This window comes from Crocodylus porosus, unplaced genomic scaffold (genome assembly GCF_001723895.1).
Source record: "Crocodylus porosus isolate Cpor-Errol unplaced genomic scaffold, CroPor_comp1, whole genome shotgun sequence".
Classification (NCBI taxonomy): Eukaryota; Metazoa; Chordata; order Crocodylia; family Crocodylidae; genus Crocodylus; species Crocodylus porosus.
Genome location: NW_017728950.1, coordinates 69,307,435 through 69,323,827, shown reverse-complemented (window position 1 = coordinate 69,323,827; position 16,393 = coordinate 69,307,435). Strand labels below are relative to the sequence as shown.

The following is a 16,393-nucleotide window of genomic DNA, read 5'->3' as shown; positions in this document are numbered from 1 at the left end:
TATGTCTTAAGTCATGTACTTATGATTACTATCATGAGCAGGGACACGTAATGTCAGTTTTCAAACTGGGCCTGACATACATAAGCAGAGTGAGAGAAGCCCACATCGAAACCTTCTTGAACACAGAAAGAGGAAGCCAGGAATTGCAGAATTTTAACACCTGGCTGAGCAAAAGAGATTAAAATGAATATTCCCTGGGAACATTTAATTTGTGAATATGAACCTCCAAGTGAGTATGCATGATGAAGTCCAACCAGCTCTGAAGTTTTATTGCATTTGTTTTGCTGAATGAAATCTCTGACTTCAAAGGGTTAAGTTCTCAAGGTACAACTGCTGAAATGGCAGACTAGGAAAAATGTTCAGTGTTTTTGGGTTTTTGGGGGGTGGTTTTTTTTTTTTTTTTTGAATGAACATGACAACCACAAATCCCAATTCTGCTTGCTGGAATCAGGACTCTCACTGAGAAAGAACGTGACTGCCAGTTATGCCACCTGTGAATAACCTATCAACAACTTCATCTCAAAATATTTTGCAGGGAGAAGACATAGGTTACAAAATTGTTTTATTCTAAGATGTGCTGTGTCAGACAGTAGCCATTACTGAATACAAATGTTATAAGAGGACCCATCTATATCTGTCTGTCTGTCTGATTGCTTGTTTAAAAGAAGTTCTTAATTTCCTTAGATTAGCATATTCCTGGTAGTACTGAGAAGAAAACTAGTCATAATAGTAGACAAGACTAATTCGTAGAAATATAATTTTTTTCAGAATACCCTGAAATTAGGTGGAAAGACAGCCTTTACAAGCTAACCGTTTTGCTTGATATTTCAGTCTCACAACACGCTATTACAATGGCTTTTCAGCAGCACAAAGATTCAACTTTATTCACATAATCTTCCCTTTTTTATTTTTTTATCCCATTACCAGAAATCTTTCACTCTTTCTGCAGCTTTCACTATACTTTCTCTTCTCTTGATCTGGCAGGCCTGAGTGACAGATCATCATCCTTCATTCCTGACACTAAATACATTCAGACAAGGCTCAAATGGATTGTCACTGCTGTCAAAAGATGCAATCTGCTTAGTTTTAGTAGATTTTATTTTCAATTAGTGCCTATAGAAATCAGCCATCTATAAAATCTCATCATCTGTTTAATATACCAGCTATATGCTTGACACTGTATGGTATTAAAAATAAAGCACTAACCCTCCCTGAGACATCGCAGTGATACCAAAAAATGAAATTGCAGCATTATTTTTGAAACGTCATACTTGGGCCAATACCAGCAAAGTTGCTTTGAGCACAGAAACCATCAGATGCCTTCAACAGAACTGCACTGACTTACGCTATCTGAGGATTCAGCTCATAAAGCACATAAGTGCTATGTATAATTATTCAAATACAATTCATCCTGGGAAGATTCTGGTGTTGTATTTCTCTCTCGTTCTCCTACTCAACCATTTACTATGAGCCCTCCTGATAGAATTGTACCAATGTACTAAGCTCCTACAGTTATTAATATTTTAAAACATTGTCCTTTACACGTTTCAAGAATTGTAAATGCGTTACAAATATATTCCATTATAAGCATTTTCATAGGTTTCAAAATACATTTCCTATGTTTTGATTCATATACTGTACTGTTTCCTAGGACAATCAATCACAACAATTATGCAATAGTTCAAAAACAAAAGGGAAGTCAGAAACAAGCTAACCAATGCACTACATACTGTATATTCCATGAAAGGGAACTCTCAGCAGAGAATTTATAAAAACTTTTTAAAAAGGGATAAATAATAAAACAGACAGTGACAATTTTGAACAGCAGCTGTGAAAAATATTGAACTCAAGATGGATCAAATGTAATATTTGCCAAACACTTCGAGGGTTCAATCTCTACAGCCATCAGATCTAGATGACAATAGATAGCCACTACTAACCTTCTGAATAGCCACTGTTATGTCAATGTCATTCAAAAACCTTTGAGATGCAACAACACTTTGCACCTTTTATTCCAATATCAGGCATTTGGTATTACACACACACACACACACACACACACACACACACACACACACACACACACACACACACACACACACACACGCGAAGAAGGTTATGTGGCAAGGTCCTGATCCTGAAAGTTACTTTGTGCCAACTCATTAACTCTGCACATGACTCAACTAGAGCCAGCCTGGCTATATATATGGGATGTCCACCAGCACAGAGGAGGTAGTGGAATAGGTCACATGACAGCCAGTTATGTCTGAATGGCAGGGGGAAAGGATACGACCATAGCATTTACAATTTTTACAATACACACGTATAATAAAATTGCACATACTGTGATAGTGTCCCCACCCTTCATGTGTTACTTTGTGTTGCATGCAAGACCTGTAAAAGTAATAAATCATACCAACAGTACTAGATGCCTGAACTATACCAAAACCCTCTACCCTCTTCACTGTTGGCTGCTCAGTTTCTTGTATGCGTCACAGAGGACTTGGGAACCTTCAAGCAAAATTTAAATCAATATGGTTTGTATCACCATTTTATTTGCCCTTCTCCCCCAACTCAAGAGAAGTGAGTGGAGAGTTCTTCATATTTGTGTAATTCTTTTTTCCAGGTTCATAGCCATGGGTGACGGGTGCCACCTTAGTCACGGGAAGGCACATGCCCCCACCTGTGAACAGTCTCGCTGCCAGGGGTGAGGGGGTCTGCCCACAGCTGATCTCGCTGCCTGGGGCGGGGGGAGGTCCACCATGGCTCATCTTGCTGCCTGGAGGGGGAGGGCCTTCTGGGAGCGGCTGCAGTGATCGGCCAGCGCTTGCAGAGGGGCACTGGAGCGCCTCCCTAGCCCCCCTGCCCATCACCTAAGTGGCAAGCATGGCCAATTAAGGGGTGCATGTGCACCCCCTCCCCATATACCCCCTACATATTGCTACTATTCATAGCAAGCAAAGTCTGTTAACATAAGTCATCTTTTCTGGTCGGTTCCATCACGGATGATGGAACATTATGATACCATAATTCTTTTTAGTATTTTCAATCAAACAAAACATTTCAGTGTTCCTTTACCTGCACAGTACTGTTTATAGCATTCAGTAAGTTTGCAAGTGTTTTCAAGGCTTTTGTGAGCAAAGGAATTTTTAAACTGAGGGACAAAGCACAGCAGGTATGAATACTAGAGGTTCTTCTGCAGTTTGCATTTTGACACTGAGACAGACCACACAAGTGCAGGACTTCACAGCTAGAAGTTCAGCTCTTCTCCCCACCATAACCTCTCCATACCACCCAATATGTCTTGGCTGGTACTAGTCTTCAAACAACTCCATCCAAATATATTTTCATGATTGAAAGAAGGATTAGAGCTTCTAAACAATCAGTTAACTTGCTCCTATCACAATGTTTTCCAATAACTCAGGTGGAGCTCTAACCAGCATGGAAACGCCATTTCAAGGAAATGCTTAATTTTGTACAGTGGGATTTGATACTCACGGTTTTCCTCCTGGGATGCCCGTTAGGCTCGGAGGGATGCCTGGGACTCGCATGTGATGATGTGGATCAAAACCAACCTGCAGTTTTCCCCAAGCAAAAAAAAAAAGGGGGGGGGGGAAGTGGGGGGAGGATATATTAAGCATGGAACTAAACAAACAAACAAAAAAAATGTAGTTCCATGGCCTTCCTCCAAAACTAGAGATAGGCTGGACTACATTCAGCCCTGCATGTCTTTATTTTAGCTCACAGTTCCTGAACTCTACATACAGCTTTGCTCTCTAAGGCAGGAACTTACCACTGGAGACCTCCCGTAAGCTGCTGCTGCTGCCGCCGCTGCAGCTGCTGCACTCATTTGAGGGGAAATGTTATGTAGACCAGCATACGCGGCTCCTGGACTGGTTAGTTCACCATTCATGCCGGCATGTGGCACAATTCCAAATGGAGCAGGGTAAGGACATGGTACTGCCATGGGGGTCCTTAAGCCTGAAGCTACGGAGGGAAAGAAAAAGAGAGCTAACAAACCAAAGAGAGAGAGAAAAGAAAAAGAAAAAACAATTCAACAAGAAGTCTGGGGAGCAGTAAAACATTGCTTAGTTTAAACACTGGAAAACCAACTCAGGGCTCTGCATAAGCAGGTATATAAAATGTTTGTGCAGTTCTTCACTTAAAAGGATGCTCACCTTCTCTTGGAAAAGAACAACGCAAATAAAAATCAAAAACACAGGGGGCACATCTACATAAAACGCTGATTGTGCAGTAGCCAAAAAATACTGTGCAGTATTGCATCACAGAAGAGACAGTGCTAATATACTACTGTGCAGTATTATTAGGCTACTGTGCAGTAGCGTCACCTAAAGGATGTTTGCCAGCACATTTATTTAGTACTTGCTAGTACAAGTACTAAATAAATGCACAGTAACAACTGAGCAGTAGCATCTTGTGTAGACATGCCCAAGGTGTAGTTTTATAAAGCTCTGAAAAAAATAGATGCAATTGTTACTTACCCAATGGGTCGACTCCTGGGGGTTTTCCAGGCACTGGCCTCAATCCAGGAGTAGAATTGCTGCCTGGAGTTGGAGCATCAGTCCGTGGAGTTGGGGTATTTGATTTAGACACAGGAGTAGTGGATTTCTCATTCTAATTATAAAGTAAGACAGTGAAAGGCAGTTATTTATTTTACTTTCAGGCTTCTTAATTAGCAGCTCTAGATACTGTAGATGAAAATCAGGATGTGGTTTGATTTGTGGAAACTAATTTTAATAGTAGTCACTGGCAATGCTGAGCAGCAGGCATGGCTAATTAAAAGGAAAGGAAGGCTTCAGGAATCACCATAAGAATTCACAGCTCTGGTCTGTTAGGTCCCCAGTATGACTCCTGATAAGATCCATAACTGAAAATCATTGACATATTTGACAATAATATTATGATATCATGAAATTTGTTGGTGGTCTGTCTGCTCCTAGTGGACATGTACACATCACAACTAAATCAGGGTTACTGGCAGTTTCACTGATAGGCCAAAGTCTGAATGGACAAGAAGTCTGTAATAAATCAGCTTGTCCCCAGAGACGATCCCTGTCAAACAGAGCTGAGGAACAATGGCTGGGGTACCATGAGGAATTCTGCATGTCTGGCCATGTTGTGGCCTGCCTATTCAATGGACAAACAGTTAACTCCTCTATTTAAAACATGTCTCTCTCTCTCCCATACACACCTTTCCTCAGTCCTGAATTTACTTTTGAGAATTTTAAAATAATGTGAAAAGTGCAAGTGCCCTAACATGCAAAGAATTGAGAGGAGTTACAATACAGCTCAGAACCATGATTAACTGTAGTCACAAAAGAGAAAGAAGAACACCCCTGACTTGCAAGCAGCCTTTTTTTGCATTGTGATTTGTGATGCAAGTCAAGGATGGCTGTTGTAAATGGCAGATTACTTTATTCATAGAAAATGAAAATTACTGTAGTTGTATATAGCCTGGTAATTCAAACAAAGCTAACAACCAAATTGCATCCAAACAGGAAACTGAATTCACTATAAACCGTAGCACAAAATAAATAAATAAATATAAACCTCAAGTAAGCTGTGTGTACTCTTATTTATCCATAGAATTATGGGTCTCTATCCTTCCCCACATGAAAATCTATCACAGTGTAGACGCATCTATCATCTATCTAACCTGGTAGTCAAATAAAGCCTTTCTATCCCAAAGAACGGCTTTGGATTTTTTACCATATTTTATTCAACCCAGCACACTTTCATTTAAAGGTGCAATGAGATCTGATCCTAACAATCTCATCTTCTGCCATACCACCGGGCTAGTGCAAGGGAGGTCCATGCTCATGATCCTTGGCTCCCTTTGTGTGAGCAAGTTTAAAACCGGGTGCCCACAAGTCTAGAGCTGGGGTCAACCGCCAGCTGACCCACCAGGAGCTGGTTCAAGAGCCCAGTACAGTCTCTGACTGGATCTAACAATCAGTTGATTGTTGGTCCCTGGTTAGATCCAACAATCAGTTGTGCTAGCCCCAACCTGCTTCATGTTCAATTCAAGGCACCATACAAACCAACCATAAAAATGCTCTACATATAAAAGACAAACAACGTACAACACAGAACATTTTTATACCTGGTTTACCAATTTCTGGAACCTTAAATTGGGTGCACGTGTAGTAAGTATTCTTGCCACTCATGCCATGATTAACACATCAATCATGGCATAAACATAATGTGTAGAAGGGCCTAAGGGATTTTTAAAAAGTAGTACCATGTCTCCGTGTGTCTTACTGGTTGGATGAATGTGCAAATCAGTGTACCATCACAACTCAGAAGGGTTCCAAACCACTTACAAGGCTAAGTTCTTTGGATTTGGAGGAAGGAGTACTGCTGGAAGATGCAATAGAAGCTGGGCTAATTGGTGCATCTTTCTTGAGCAGTCGGGTCTTGTCCAAGCCATTCTCTCTTGGAGAATGTGCTGGGCTCCCCCGTGGAGAAGAAGGATCCTAAAAAGTGAAGAACATGGTTTAATATAATGTCCTATTAGTGGCACATAGCACCTGACTTCAGCAATTCAGACTTTTGGAGAAGGGCTGTTATTACTGGTACACGTCACATGAACACTTAACAATTAGTTAATACAATTTTAAAATCTAGATGAATACTGAAATAAAACTTCCTGTTCTTTACAGTTAAAACTGGAGGTAAACAACTGCTACACGAAAATGATACCACCGCTTAGGATATGAAAATAGCAGAGGATTTTATTTCTCATTTTGCAGGTGGGAAACTGAGACACATAAGGTTAATTTTCCTGTTTGGTGTCAGACAGTATGCAAGTCTCAGGACAGGAAAAGAACACAGTACTGATGACAATCAGTGCCACTCAACGGTAGGCTGTACTGCTTTAAGAGGACTGAGATAGACTGCTTAACTGCAAAAACATAAAGAAAACCTTGTTTGAAAAAAAAAGTTAGAGTCAAAAGGTTTTTTTGTATTAGAAGGATATAAAAAAGACCAGATTAACCTGTTCTGAGGATAAAAGGCAGAATTTCAGTCATGCAGTTACCAGACACTGAGACTGAAGCCAGACACCCAGTTACTGTAATGTACAGAAAGTGATGTACCATACCTCATTGGAGACATCAACCACCAAGTTGTCATCGCTCTTTTCACCATCGCTGTCCTGAAATGACACAGTGAAATTCTTAAAAAGATATTCAAAACATATTTCTCGCTTTCATAAAACCAAAAATATCTATTCAAAGATAAAGCATCACATAGCTATTTTATACATCCAGTTTCTCTGGTTTGAGTTAAGTCAATAATTAAAAATTACAAGGTCTCTTTTTTATACAGTGCTTTTCACTGGTAGAGCTCAAATTGCTTTGTGTATAAATTAAGCCCATATCACAGCCAGAAAAATGGAGGCAGAAAGTGGGGAATGGATTTGTCCTACATCACTCAACAGGCACAGGCAGAGCAAGGACAGAACCCAAACTCTGAAGTCTGGTGTTCTAGCTAATCTATCCCATTATCTCCTAGATACTCTACCTTTCCACAGGACAAAAGACTGACTGGTGCCGAACCTCTATAACTTCCACTTAGCTTAGCTGAAACCATAACTGCTCAGTATCTGCTTGGATTTTGCTCAGAGATTTAAAAGATATTCAACAGGATTGGGTTACTGAAATTGTAGAAACAACTTAGACTAGCAATTCAGTGGGAAAAATTTCACTCACATAACGAGTTGCTATTTCTTTCTCTTCTGTTTTCTGCTTTTTACTCTCTGAAGAGTAATCTGTTGAGTTTCTGTGCTTCTCTGCTGTTCTGAAACTGGCTGATGGAGACACAGAAGAGCTCTGAAATGAGATGGAAGAGGAAAAAATATGTAACCGTACACTTAATGCTGCCTAATTTTCTGGTATCACATGTTGTTTATTATATTATTACCATTAAAGACCACTTAAAGCAGGTGTTAGTGGTAGTACTAATGATTTTGAGGAATTCTGATGGATAACAACTTGGGCTTTAACCAATGATAACTAACTAGTAATGACACTGAAATCATTGCTAGATACCTTTCTATAATTCATTAGTGGAACACTACAGAGTTGAGAGCCAAAGTGTCACTGTGATGGATTTGGAGCTGGCATACATACATACATACGAAATAATATATAATTAAGGTTAATTCAATAAAGAACTGTCAAAAACAAGAAGAAAGGAAAAGAATGGCTCAGGATAAGCTATCCCTAAGCAAACTTTTGAAAGAATATGTGTCAGTATCAGAAGGGTGACGATCTGGAACATATTTCCAATAGGAGTAGCAAAAAAACCTGGCTACACAAAGATGACACTCAGTACTCTTATTAAAGGGATTACATGACATGGTTGCCTGTGATAAGAGGGGATGGCATTTGATGCCCCAGGAGATTTCTTCCAGTTCTATGTTCCTGTGAGAGCCATTAAGGAACAATGCCAGACCCATCAGTCTTGATGATTTTTCAGCCAATTTCACCCAATCTACAAGACTTTTTTTTTGACCAAAAGGATCAAAGTTTGAGAACGCAGATGAATGAAAGAACTGAATCTGGGTTTAAAAACAATCTGTATGCAAAAGATCCAGTTGTTTGAGGTAATATGAACTCAGGGTGCTTGAAAAAGTTCATAGGATCACAGAATCATAGAAAAATCAGTGTTGGAAGGGATATTAGGAGGTCACCTAGTCCAACTCTATGGTCAAAGCAGGACCAGCCCCAAGTTAATCATTCCAGCCACAAATGAAGAACATTGTAGGCAATGTAGGCGTGTAGACTGGTTAGCAATTTAAAATGTGTTTTGCTCTTGAGATCTGTTCTTGCTAAAAGACAGACAATATTTTTCTTTTTAAGATGGATGCATGATCACCATTTATCACAGACTTCCATGGTAAAGAACCACAAATGTCCCACATTAAGCTGGACCATTGACACACATGGTTATCAAGGGTAAACCATTGACGCAGATGTCCTGGACATTGAGCAAAACTGTGAAATTTCATCTTGGGGTAGGAAAAGCAGAAGGTTCAACAGCCACAGGGGTACACTCAGCAAGACAAGAAAGGGGAGAAAGGTCAGCTATAAGTATGCTATAACTATGACAGCCCTCTTTAATGATAAAGAATACAGCCGTGGTTCCTTATTTAAGTAAGAGGTGGGGCAGGGGGGGAAGAGGAGATGGAAGGAGGTGAAACAGAAAATAAAACCATTTGTACTATATGTATTAACTGACTATATATCTGTTCAGTTGCTGGGAACTGGAAATGGAATACGTTCACTCAGGCTATTTCCAGAACTTAGTTGAGAAAGTCTGTATCCTGACATACAAACACACAAGTACATGAAACACAGGCATGTTGATTTGTTTCCAATGACCTTAATATTTCAGGTGCTGAGCTCTCTGACCCTGGTCCAGCAGGGCAGTTATGTATGTGCTTAACTTCATCTCCCATTGAAGTCAGTGTTTACATGTTCAGAATTAAGCTTGTGCTTAAATATATGTTACAAAACTAAAGCGGATAGGAATGAGAAAGAAAGTAGGTGCTGTCTCAACAGAAACACTGTTGATCTATTTCTAACTAACTACAGTAAAATCCCTGCAATCCGGCATGAGTGGGGAATAGGTGGTGCAGAGTATCTAAAAATGCTGATTACCTGAGGCCATCGATTTTTGGCGGCACGTGGAGGGGCGGGGGGGGGGGGGGGAAAGGGCGCCGCAGCTGCACATGAAGCAACTACAGCGCAGGGTGGCAGCAGTGGCCACCGCGTGCGAGCTTCCCCCTCTCCCCGTGTCTTGCTGCCCAGCCAGAAATTCTGGTTATAGACTGTTCCGGTTACTCAAATGCTGGATAACAGGGATTTTACTGTAGTCTAGTTTCAAAAGAAATAACAAGATATCCAAGTGATTTTATAAGACAATAGGTTTTACTGGTCGCTAAGATCTATGTGCTTATACTGTCTGACACATGCCCAGATATATGTTTTGTTTTTCTTTTAATTTCACACATGCTGTTATGTAATATCACAGCCACCACACTTGTTTAAGTACCCACCTCTCAAACTGATAGATATTTATCTTAAATCTTAAAAAACAGAATGCAAAATAAGAAATCAAAATTCACATTTAAGAACTTATCATCTTTCTCTTTCTTTACTTCAAGTTGTTTCCAAACCACTAACTTTTATTTAGAAAGGATCATGGGATACCTAGCCACAGAATTAAATTGCAGCTGCCCTTGCTGAACATGAAAATGTTTTCTTATGCTGAAATAGTCCAGTCCTGGTTTCCACTACTATTACCTGAATTTTCCGCAAGATGCTAACTCTGGTTCAGCTCACCAAGTCACGGTAGACCTAGTGGAAAACAGATGCTAGCAGCCATTGACACTTTAAGAACTGTGCCATACTGACCAATCTCATTGCACAATCTTATTGAAGTTGAATTTTGGACCATTATGTTCTCCTATAGGCTGAGCTGCCTGGAGAACTATTTCCTACAATGCAATGTGGATTCCTCTCTGACTAGAGTCTTATAGGAGTCATGTAACTCTGAGATATTACAGAAGATGTAGTCAAGCCCAGGAGAACGGCCCATATGGACAACAGATATCAGGATCCCACATTATAACTCCCCACTGAGGAAATGTGCTGCAATGGAAAAAATGTAAATTTAATTTTGAATGGACCCAAAAATCAAACATGACAACTTCAGCACATTGAAAGGGAACATTTTGATCTTGGGAATGTCAAACTATTTAATTGAATCAATACAAAGTATTTTTTGATGTTCAAACTGATTTTTCAAAAAAAAATTTGGGGGGGGGTGGGAATTTTTTTTTGGGGGGGGGGATCAGAATTTCAATTTTTTTTGTCTTGACCTGACATGAAGACTAAATGTTAGAACATGGGGATTTTCTGCAAAATTAAAATTCCCCAAATTTCCTTAACTCAACCCAGCCCACTTCAATAAAAGCTGCAAGTCTCTTATTAAAGCAGGATCAGGGCAAAATTGTGTAGACTTCATTAAGAGCTGGCACCATTTTTTCATATTCCAGTACTTGTTTAAAATATTAAGGCCCTAAAAATCAGGACAGCACACAAGCACATTCTTAACCCGAAGTACAGATGCTGACTTCCACTGATTTCACAAGGATTTACACAAAGATAGGAGTTTTCCTATAAAGTGATCCTTACTTCAATTGAAGCCTTTATGAAGATATTTATAAATATCTGGATGAAACTTAAAGAAAAAGAAGGAAACGCCTATGAAAACCTGACAATTTTGACCTGATGCAATTATTTATATATTTACAATATTGAGTGAGAGTGGAAATCTGAACACAAAGTAAATGTCGCATACAACCAATAGTCTTTTCATCATTACGAAAGAGGTAAACAAATGTCTACCCTTCACAAACACTGCTGAAAATGGGTCAAATTATTTTAGATTTAAAAAAGCAGACAATTCCAATTAAATATTTCACTGTAAACGGTACTTAATTGCAATTGCAATTACTATGCTTTAAAGGCCCTAGAGATGCAACACATTAAGACACTGGGGCCGTGTCCACATGAGTGCAGACATTTGGTTCCCTGGGGTCAACTAGCAGTGGCACACCTTGTGCCTGGCTGGCAGCTGGAGTGTGGCTCTGGCCAGCCAGACTCCAGTTCTGAGCTGTGCACATTGCTACCACATGCACCACTCTGCTTTATTTTTCCCGTGTGTTTTTTTTATCCCTTGGATATCTAAGGGTCAACTTCCCACTCACCCTCTGCCCCCCCCCATAGCTCCCTTGCAGCACACAGAGTAGCTGAATGTGCAGTATGTGGGGCCCCCAAGACGTGTCTATGGTGTCGCATAGTGTACAGACATGCTTGTCTGGACGCAGCCCGAGATGCTAGTGAAAAACAGAGAAAAGCCAACTAAAACTGCAATATTTAAGAGAGCTGATGGCTTGGAAAATGTATTTACTTACCATTACTATATAGCATACTCTTATGCAAAAGAATGTGAATATTAAGAGTACCCCTATTACACTTATATTCATTTCCTAAATTGAGTGGAGGCAGCTTATAATGTGAATTCATTCATTATTGCCCAAATTCTCCATATAGGAAATAATTGGCTTTAAAAAGAAGAAAAATAATCAGCAGCAAGTTATAATAGGAATGCTGTCTAAAGAATTAAAGTAAACTACCACACTTAAATTAAGTAGAAATACTTATTTTCATAAATTTGAAACCATGTGGTTCCATTTTTCTCAATCTGGTTAACCTTGGTGCTAAAGATATTTTAATCTTTGATTTTACTCCTTAATAATGTTATAAATTAGAACTCCTTACTATGATTATGAAGCAGTTAATTATCACTGGCATTTAAAGGATGATCACCACATTGGGCATTGGGGCAACGCATCTTGCTGAATGGTGTAATTACTTCAGAGTCAAATCACACCTTGTGCCAACATGGAAATTAAGCCACGGAACTTTCTGGATGTTGGTAGTAAGCAGATTAGCAATACCACAGAAAAACAAGCAATATTACAATACAGACAAAAGTATACCATCACCAAGCATATTTGCTGCTTCGTGAAAAATCCAGATATTTAAATGCTATTAGACTTTATATAACATGAGACACATTTGTTTTTAATAACAAAAATCTGGACATCTATCATACAAATACATTTCCTTTACATTGTTCACATCACAAGACTAAACTCTTCAAAAGCATGATAAGTAGAAAAGTCTATGTGGTCAGCCAACTTTCCAGATTAGTTGCAGGTGATTTTGTCTAGAGCCATTTCTTTCCCAATGTTTTATTTTAATGAAAAAAAAAAAAAAATCTGTTATTAAAATGATGACTAGGTTATAGTTCCTTCTAAGAAATTCAGAAACAGTTTTATAAACTGAGGGTAACATATATATATTAGAATACATTAAAGGCAGTATTGCAAAAATGCCATATTTCCCAGCCCAGCCTACTCACTGACCATGTACACCCTGATGGGGGATAGGAATGAGAAACTGAATTACAATTCACACACCCATCAATTAAAACAAACAAACAAACAAAAACACTAGCAAAACTCTCAAACTGCCTGCAAGATCGGAGGAATATAAAATTTTGCAAGACTACTTTAAGGTTGTTCAGGTTGGGGAAGTTGGGATAAATATAAGGTTACAAGTTAAAGTTTCAATTCTGTTCTTTGGATATAAGATCAAGGAGAGGAAATACAAAGGAACTGAAACTGGGAATGCGAACAGATGAGATTTTGGTAGGCAGAATGAAATCCCCAATCTGGAACCTGGCTAATACAACAAGGCTAATATGACTGCTACACAAAAACCCTCAGGTTGCTTCTTTTCTATCTTTGAAAAATCGTTACTATAGTAGAGTCTGCCTTTCTTACCTTTGGCATTACTTCACCCATTTTCCCCTGTCGTTCTTCCCTTCCCCTCCCTTCTCTACCCATCGTTCTCCTAATTTCCACCTATTTACAGTCTCACTGACCTCCTGTCACGCTTTCATTCCTTGGAGATCTCAGAATACTAGCTGAGTCTCCACATGCCTGACAAAGGGTATTTGTGCCCCAAAACTGCGAAGAACCTTATTCCAACTACTCTAGCGGTCTAATAAAAGATATCACATCTACCCAAAGAAGCTTGCCTGCCTGTGTCCTTAAACTAACTCCGTTACAACCAAAACTCCTGCATCAGATCTTTAGTTATGACAGGCTGTTTGGACCTGCACTGGATTTGACTGGACTAGCAGATCATTTAAGATGATGTTCTATATTTGATGTTCTTAGGGAAAAATGAGGGTTTCATTTGGGCCAGCTGTTGAGCAAGATTTTAAAGTTAGACTCCACAAGTAAAAGTAGCCTAACTGTTCTTGCATGGAGTCACAGTTATTTCTCTAAACATTTCTAAGCAGCAACTTTTGAGAGGTTGCATACTATCTGTTTGGTACATACTGTACTGCTAAAAAAAACTCTTTAGAACTCTGGAACAGGTGCTGACATACTCAAATTGCATTATATCTACAAAATAATGCAACTGCCATGGACTGTGCAGCAAATGAACTAAAGCCTCAATTCACAATAGTATTTAAGCACCTACATCTCAGAGTTCAGTCTATGACGGCAAGATATAGATTACTGATCATAAGAGATTTTACTGCTGGCTGTAGCTCTAGATCCAACATGAGAACAGTTGTTATAACCACAGGCTTATATATCTGAATGACATAATAAAGCCATAAAATGGAAAGGCATGTGCCACTTCAATCACTTTCTTTACTAGCAAGTTGGTTCAGATTTGAGTAAGAACAATGCCTGATTTTTTGTCCCATTACCAAGCTGGTTGTATTCACCATGTCCCCATGCATAAACTCCACCATCTTCAATGCTAAGTATAACATGTAATCCATTACCATAACAGAGGCTGCTAGCCTTCTTCCTACATAAGACAATTTCTTTGGTACTACTGTGCTCTGATTATCTTCATTCCCAAAAACAATTATAAGAGTTTAGTCCAAAAATAAACATCTCATCATTATGGAGCATGTATAAAACTGCATTGGCCAATGTGTCAAATGCTTTCAGATGCTATTTCTTGAGGTGCCATAAGGTAAATATTGTCCATTTGCCAACATCTGCTATAACAGTGTTGAGTTTCAGCTACTTTAAATAAACAAGTTGCCTATTTCCAGCAGAAATGTCAAGGATAATCAGGTCCCACTAGCCTCCATAGTAGCTATTGCTCCCAAGAACCAGGTTACAAGTGGCAAAAGGGTGTATAGACCAACAGTCGCTACTGATCATAAGATGGTGGAAGGGAGTCTGGGGAATTTGTCATAAGACGCCAGAATCCTTGATACTGATTTCCCATTATTTACTAGGATTTTGGCAGTTAGAGAACTTTGAGATTCCGACTACAGGTGACAAACACTGACATGTAACTGCAGTTGTGCATCTTTTAGTGGCATCAGATACCTAGAAGTAACTCTGGTATCTGCACAATTTTTTTTTTAAATCCAAGTCTATGTAGTGATTCTGTAAGAGATCCTGAGTCCAGCAGCCAGTACACAAAAAAACCTCCATCGAAGTACACAATTTAGCTGTTAGACTTTGCTCTGCTCTTTGATTAGAACATCAATGTTATTCTAATGGCTCCCATTGAGGAAGCTGGAATAGGGTAGCTACTTACCAAAATGAAGCGATTCAGCATTATGTTTTGGCAGGCTGCATCTTAATGGCCAGCATCCTCATTTTAGTAACTATTAAATTTTAAAGGTAAAGAAGGTCTTTTTACACTGATGTTTTCTCCAATAAACTCTTTTAAACTACTAGAGAGACTAAGCATTTTGTTACCAAAACAACATTGAGTTTATTCATATACAACTGAATGAGACAGGAACCAACATACTGAACGAGACAAGGGAAAATGCTCTTTGGTGAAGTGGAGGTTTTTGGTTTCTATTTTAGCAAAAAGTATCATGTTTTCCATTTTCTGTTTGTGTAGAAAAGTTTTGTTCTGGGTAAATATACTACCCAGGTGAGGTAGGTATACTAAATACACAAGTGTAAGTACAGTAAAGCCTAGCACTTTGACAAATAAATGTAGTTTAAGAGATCACACCCAAAACACTGGACAATCAGATTATACCATCTGTACAGAAATCAAGTATCTAGGGTCCATTGTGCAAGAAAGTGGAGAGAGAGAGGAGGAAATTAGAAGCAGAATAAACAAGGCGTGGATGAAGCAGGGCAAAAATGAGTCAAGCAGTTTGTGATGGGAAAACGCTACAACACAGTAAGGCCAATGCTATTACATAGATAAGAGTGCTGGGAAATAAAGAAACTATAGCTGAGAAGTGGGGAAATAAAATAGTTGCCCATGATGAGAATGAGGTTGCAGAAATGGATCTGTGGAGTAAATAAGAAACATCATGTAAGACAGGGATGTCAAAGTCATCTGGCTGGATAAGTGGTGTGGGGCTGTCCCTGGAGGCCAAATCAGGCCCACAGACCTCCCTCCAATCCCACATTCCAGATCCAGCAGCAATCACTCTATATGGCAGCCACTCCACGGAGGGCACTGCATATAATGCTGGTCCAGGGCCCTGCACATACAGCCAGTCCTGCCCATGCTACATGTAGGCTGTAAGTCTACTCCAGACCCTGGGGCTGCACTGCAGGCCAGATCTTTCACTACCCTGAAGTAATAAGTGCAAAGGTACAGTAACGTGTGAAAGTGATGGAAACATGGGAAGAAAAGAGTGAGAGGTTTTTTGGTATGTAGTCAGAAGGCCTGAAGAGCACAAGGAAATTAAAATTCACACTATGAAAGTAAGGAAC

At 39.4% G+C, this 16,393-nt stretch overlaps 1 protein-coding gene across 6 annotated transcripts in view; it reads right to left on the bottom strand.

Moving 5' to 3' along the window:
• Positions 1–16,393, bottom strand: part of TLE4 (transducin like enhancer of split 4) — a 134,463-nt gene that overhangs the window by 12,722 nt on the left and 105,348 nt on the right. For 3 of the 6 annotated variants that reach the window (XM_019555098.1, XM_019555103.1, XM_019555099.1), the window contains 6 exons: positions 7,734–7,853; positions 7,124–7,177; positions 6,345–6,497; positions 4,503–4,635; positions 3,794–4,011; positions 3,499–3,575 (listed from right to left, as the gene is read on the bottom strand). In XM_019555098.1, the coding sequence (XP_019410643.1) occupies positions 3,499–3,575; positions 3,794–4,011; positions 4,503–4,635; positions 6,345–6,497; positions 7,124–7,177; positions 7,734–7,853 (755 nt within the window). The remainder of the gene's footprint in view (positions 1–3,498; positions 3,576–3,793; positions 4,012–4,502; positions 4,636–6,344; positions 6,498–7,123; positions 7,178–7,733; positions 7,854–16,393) is intronic. The other 3 variants (XM_019555100.1, XM_019555102.1, XM_019555104.1) reach the window with 1 other exon arrangement.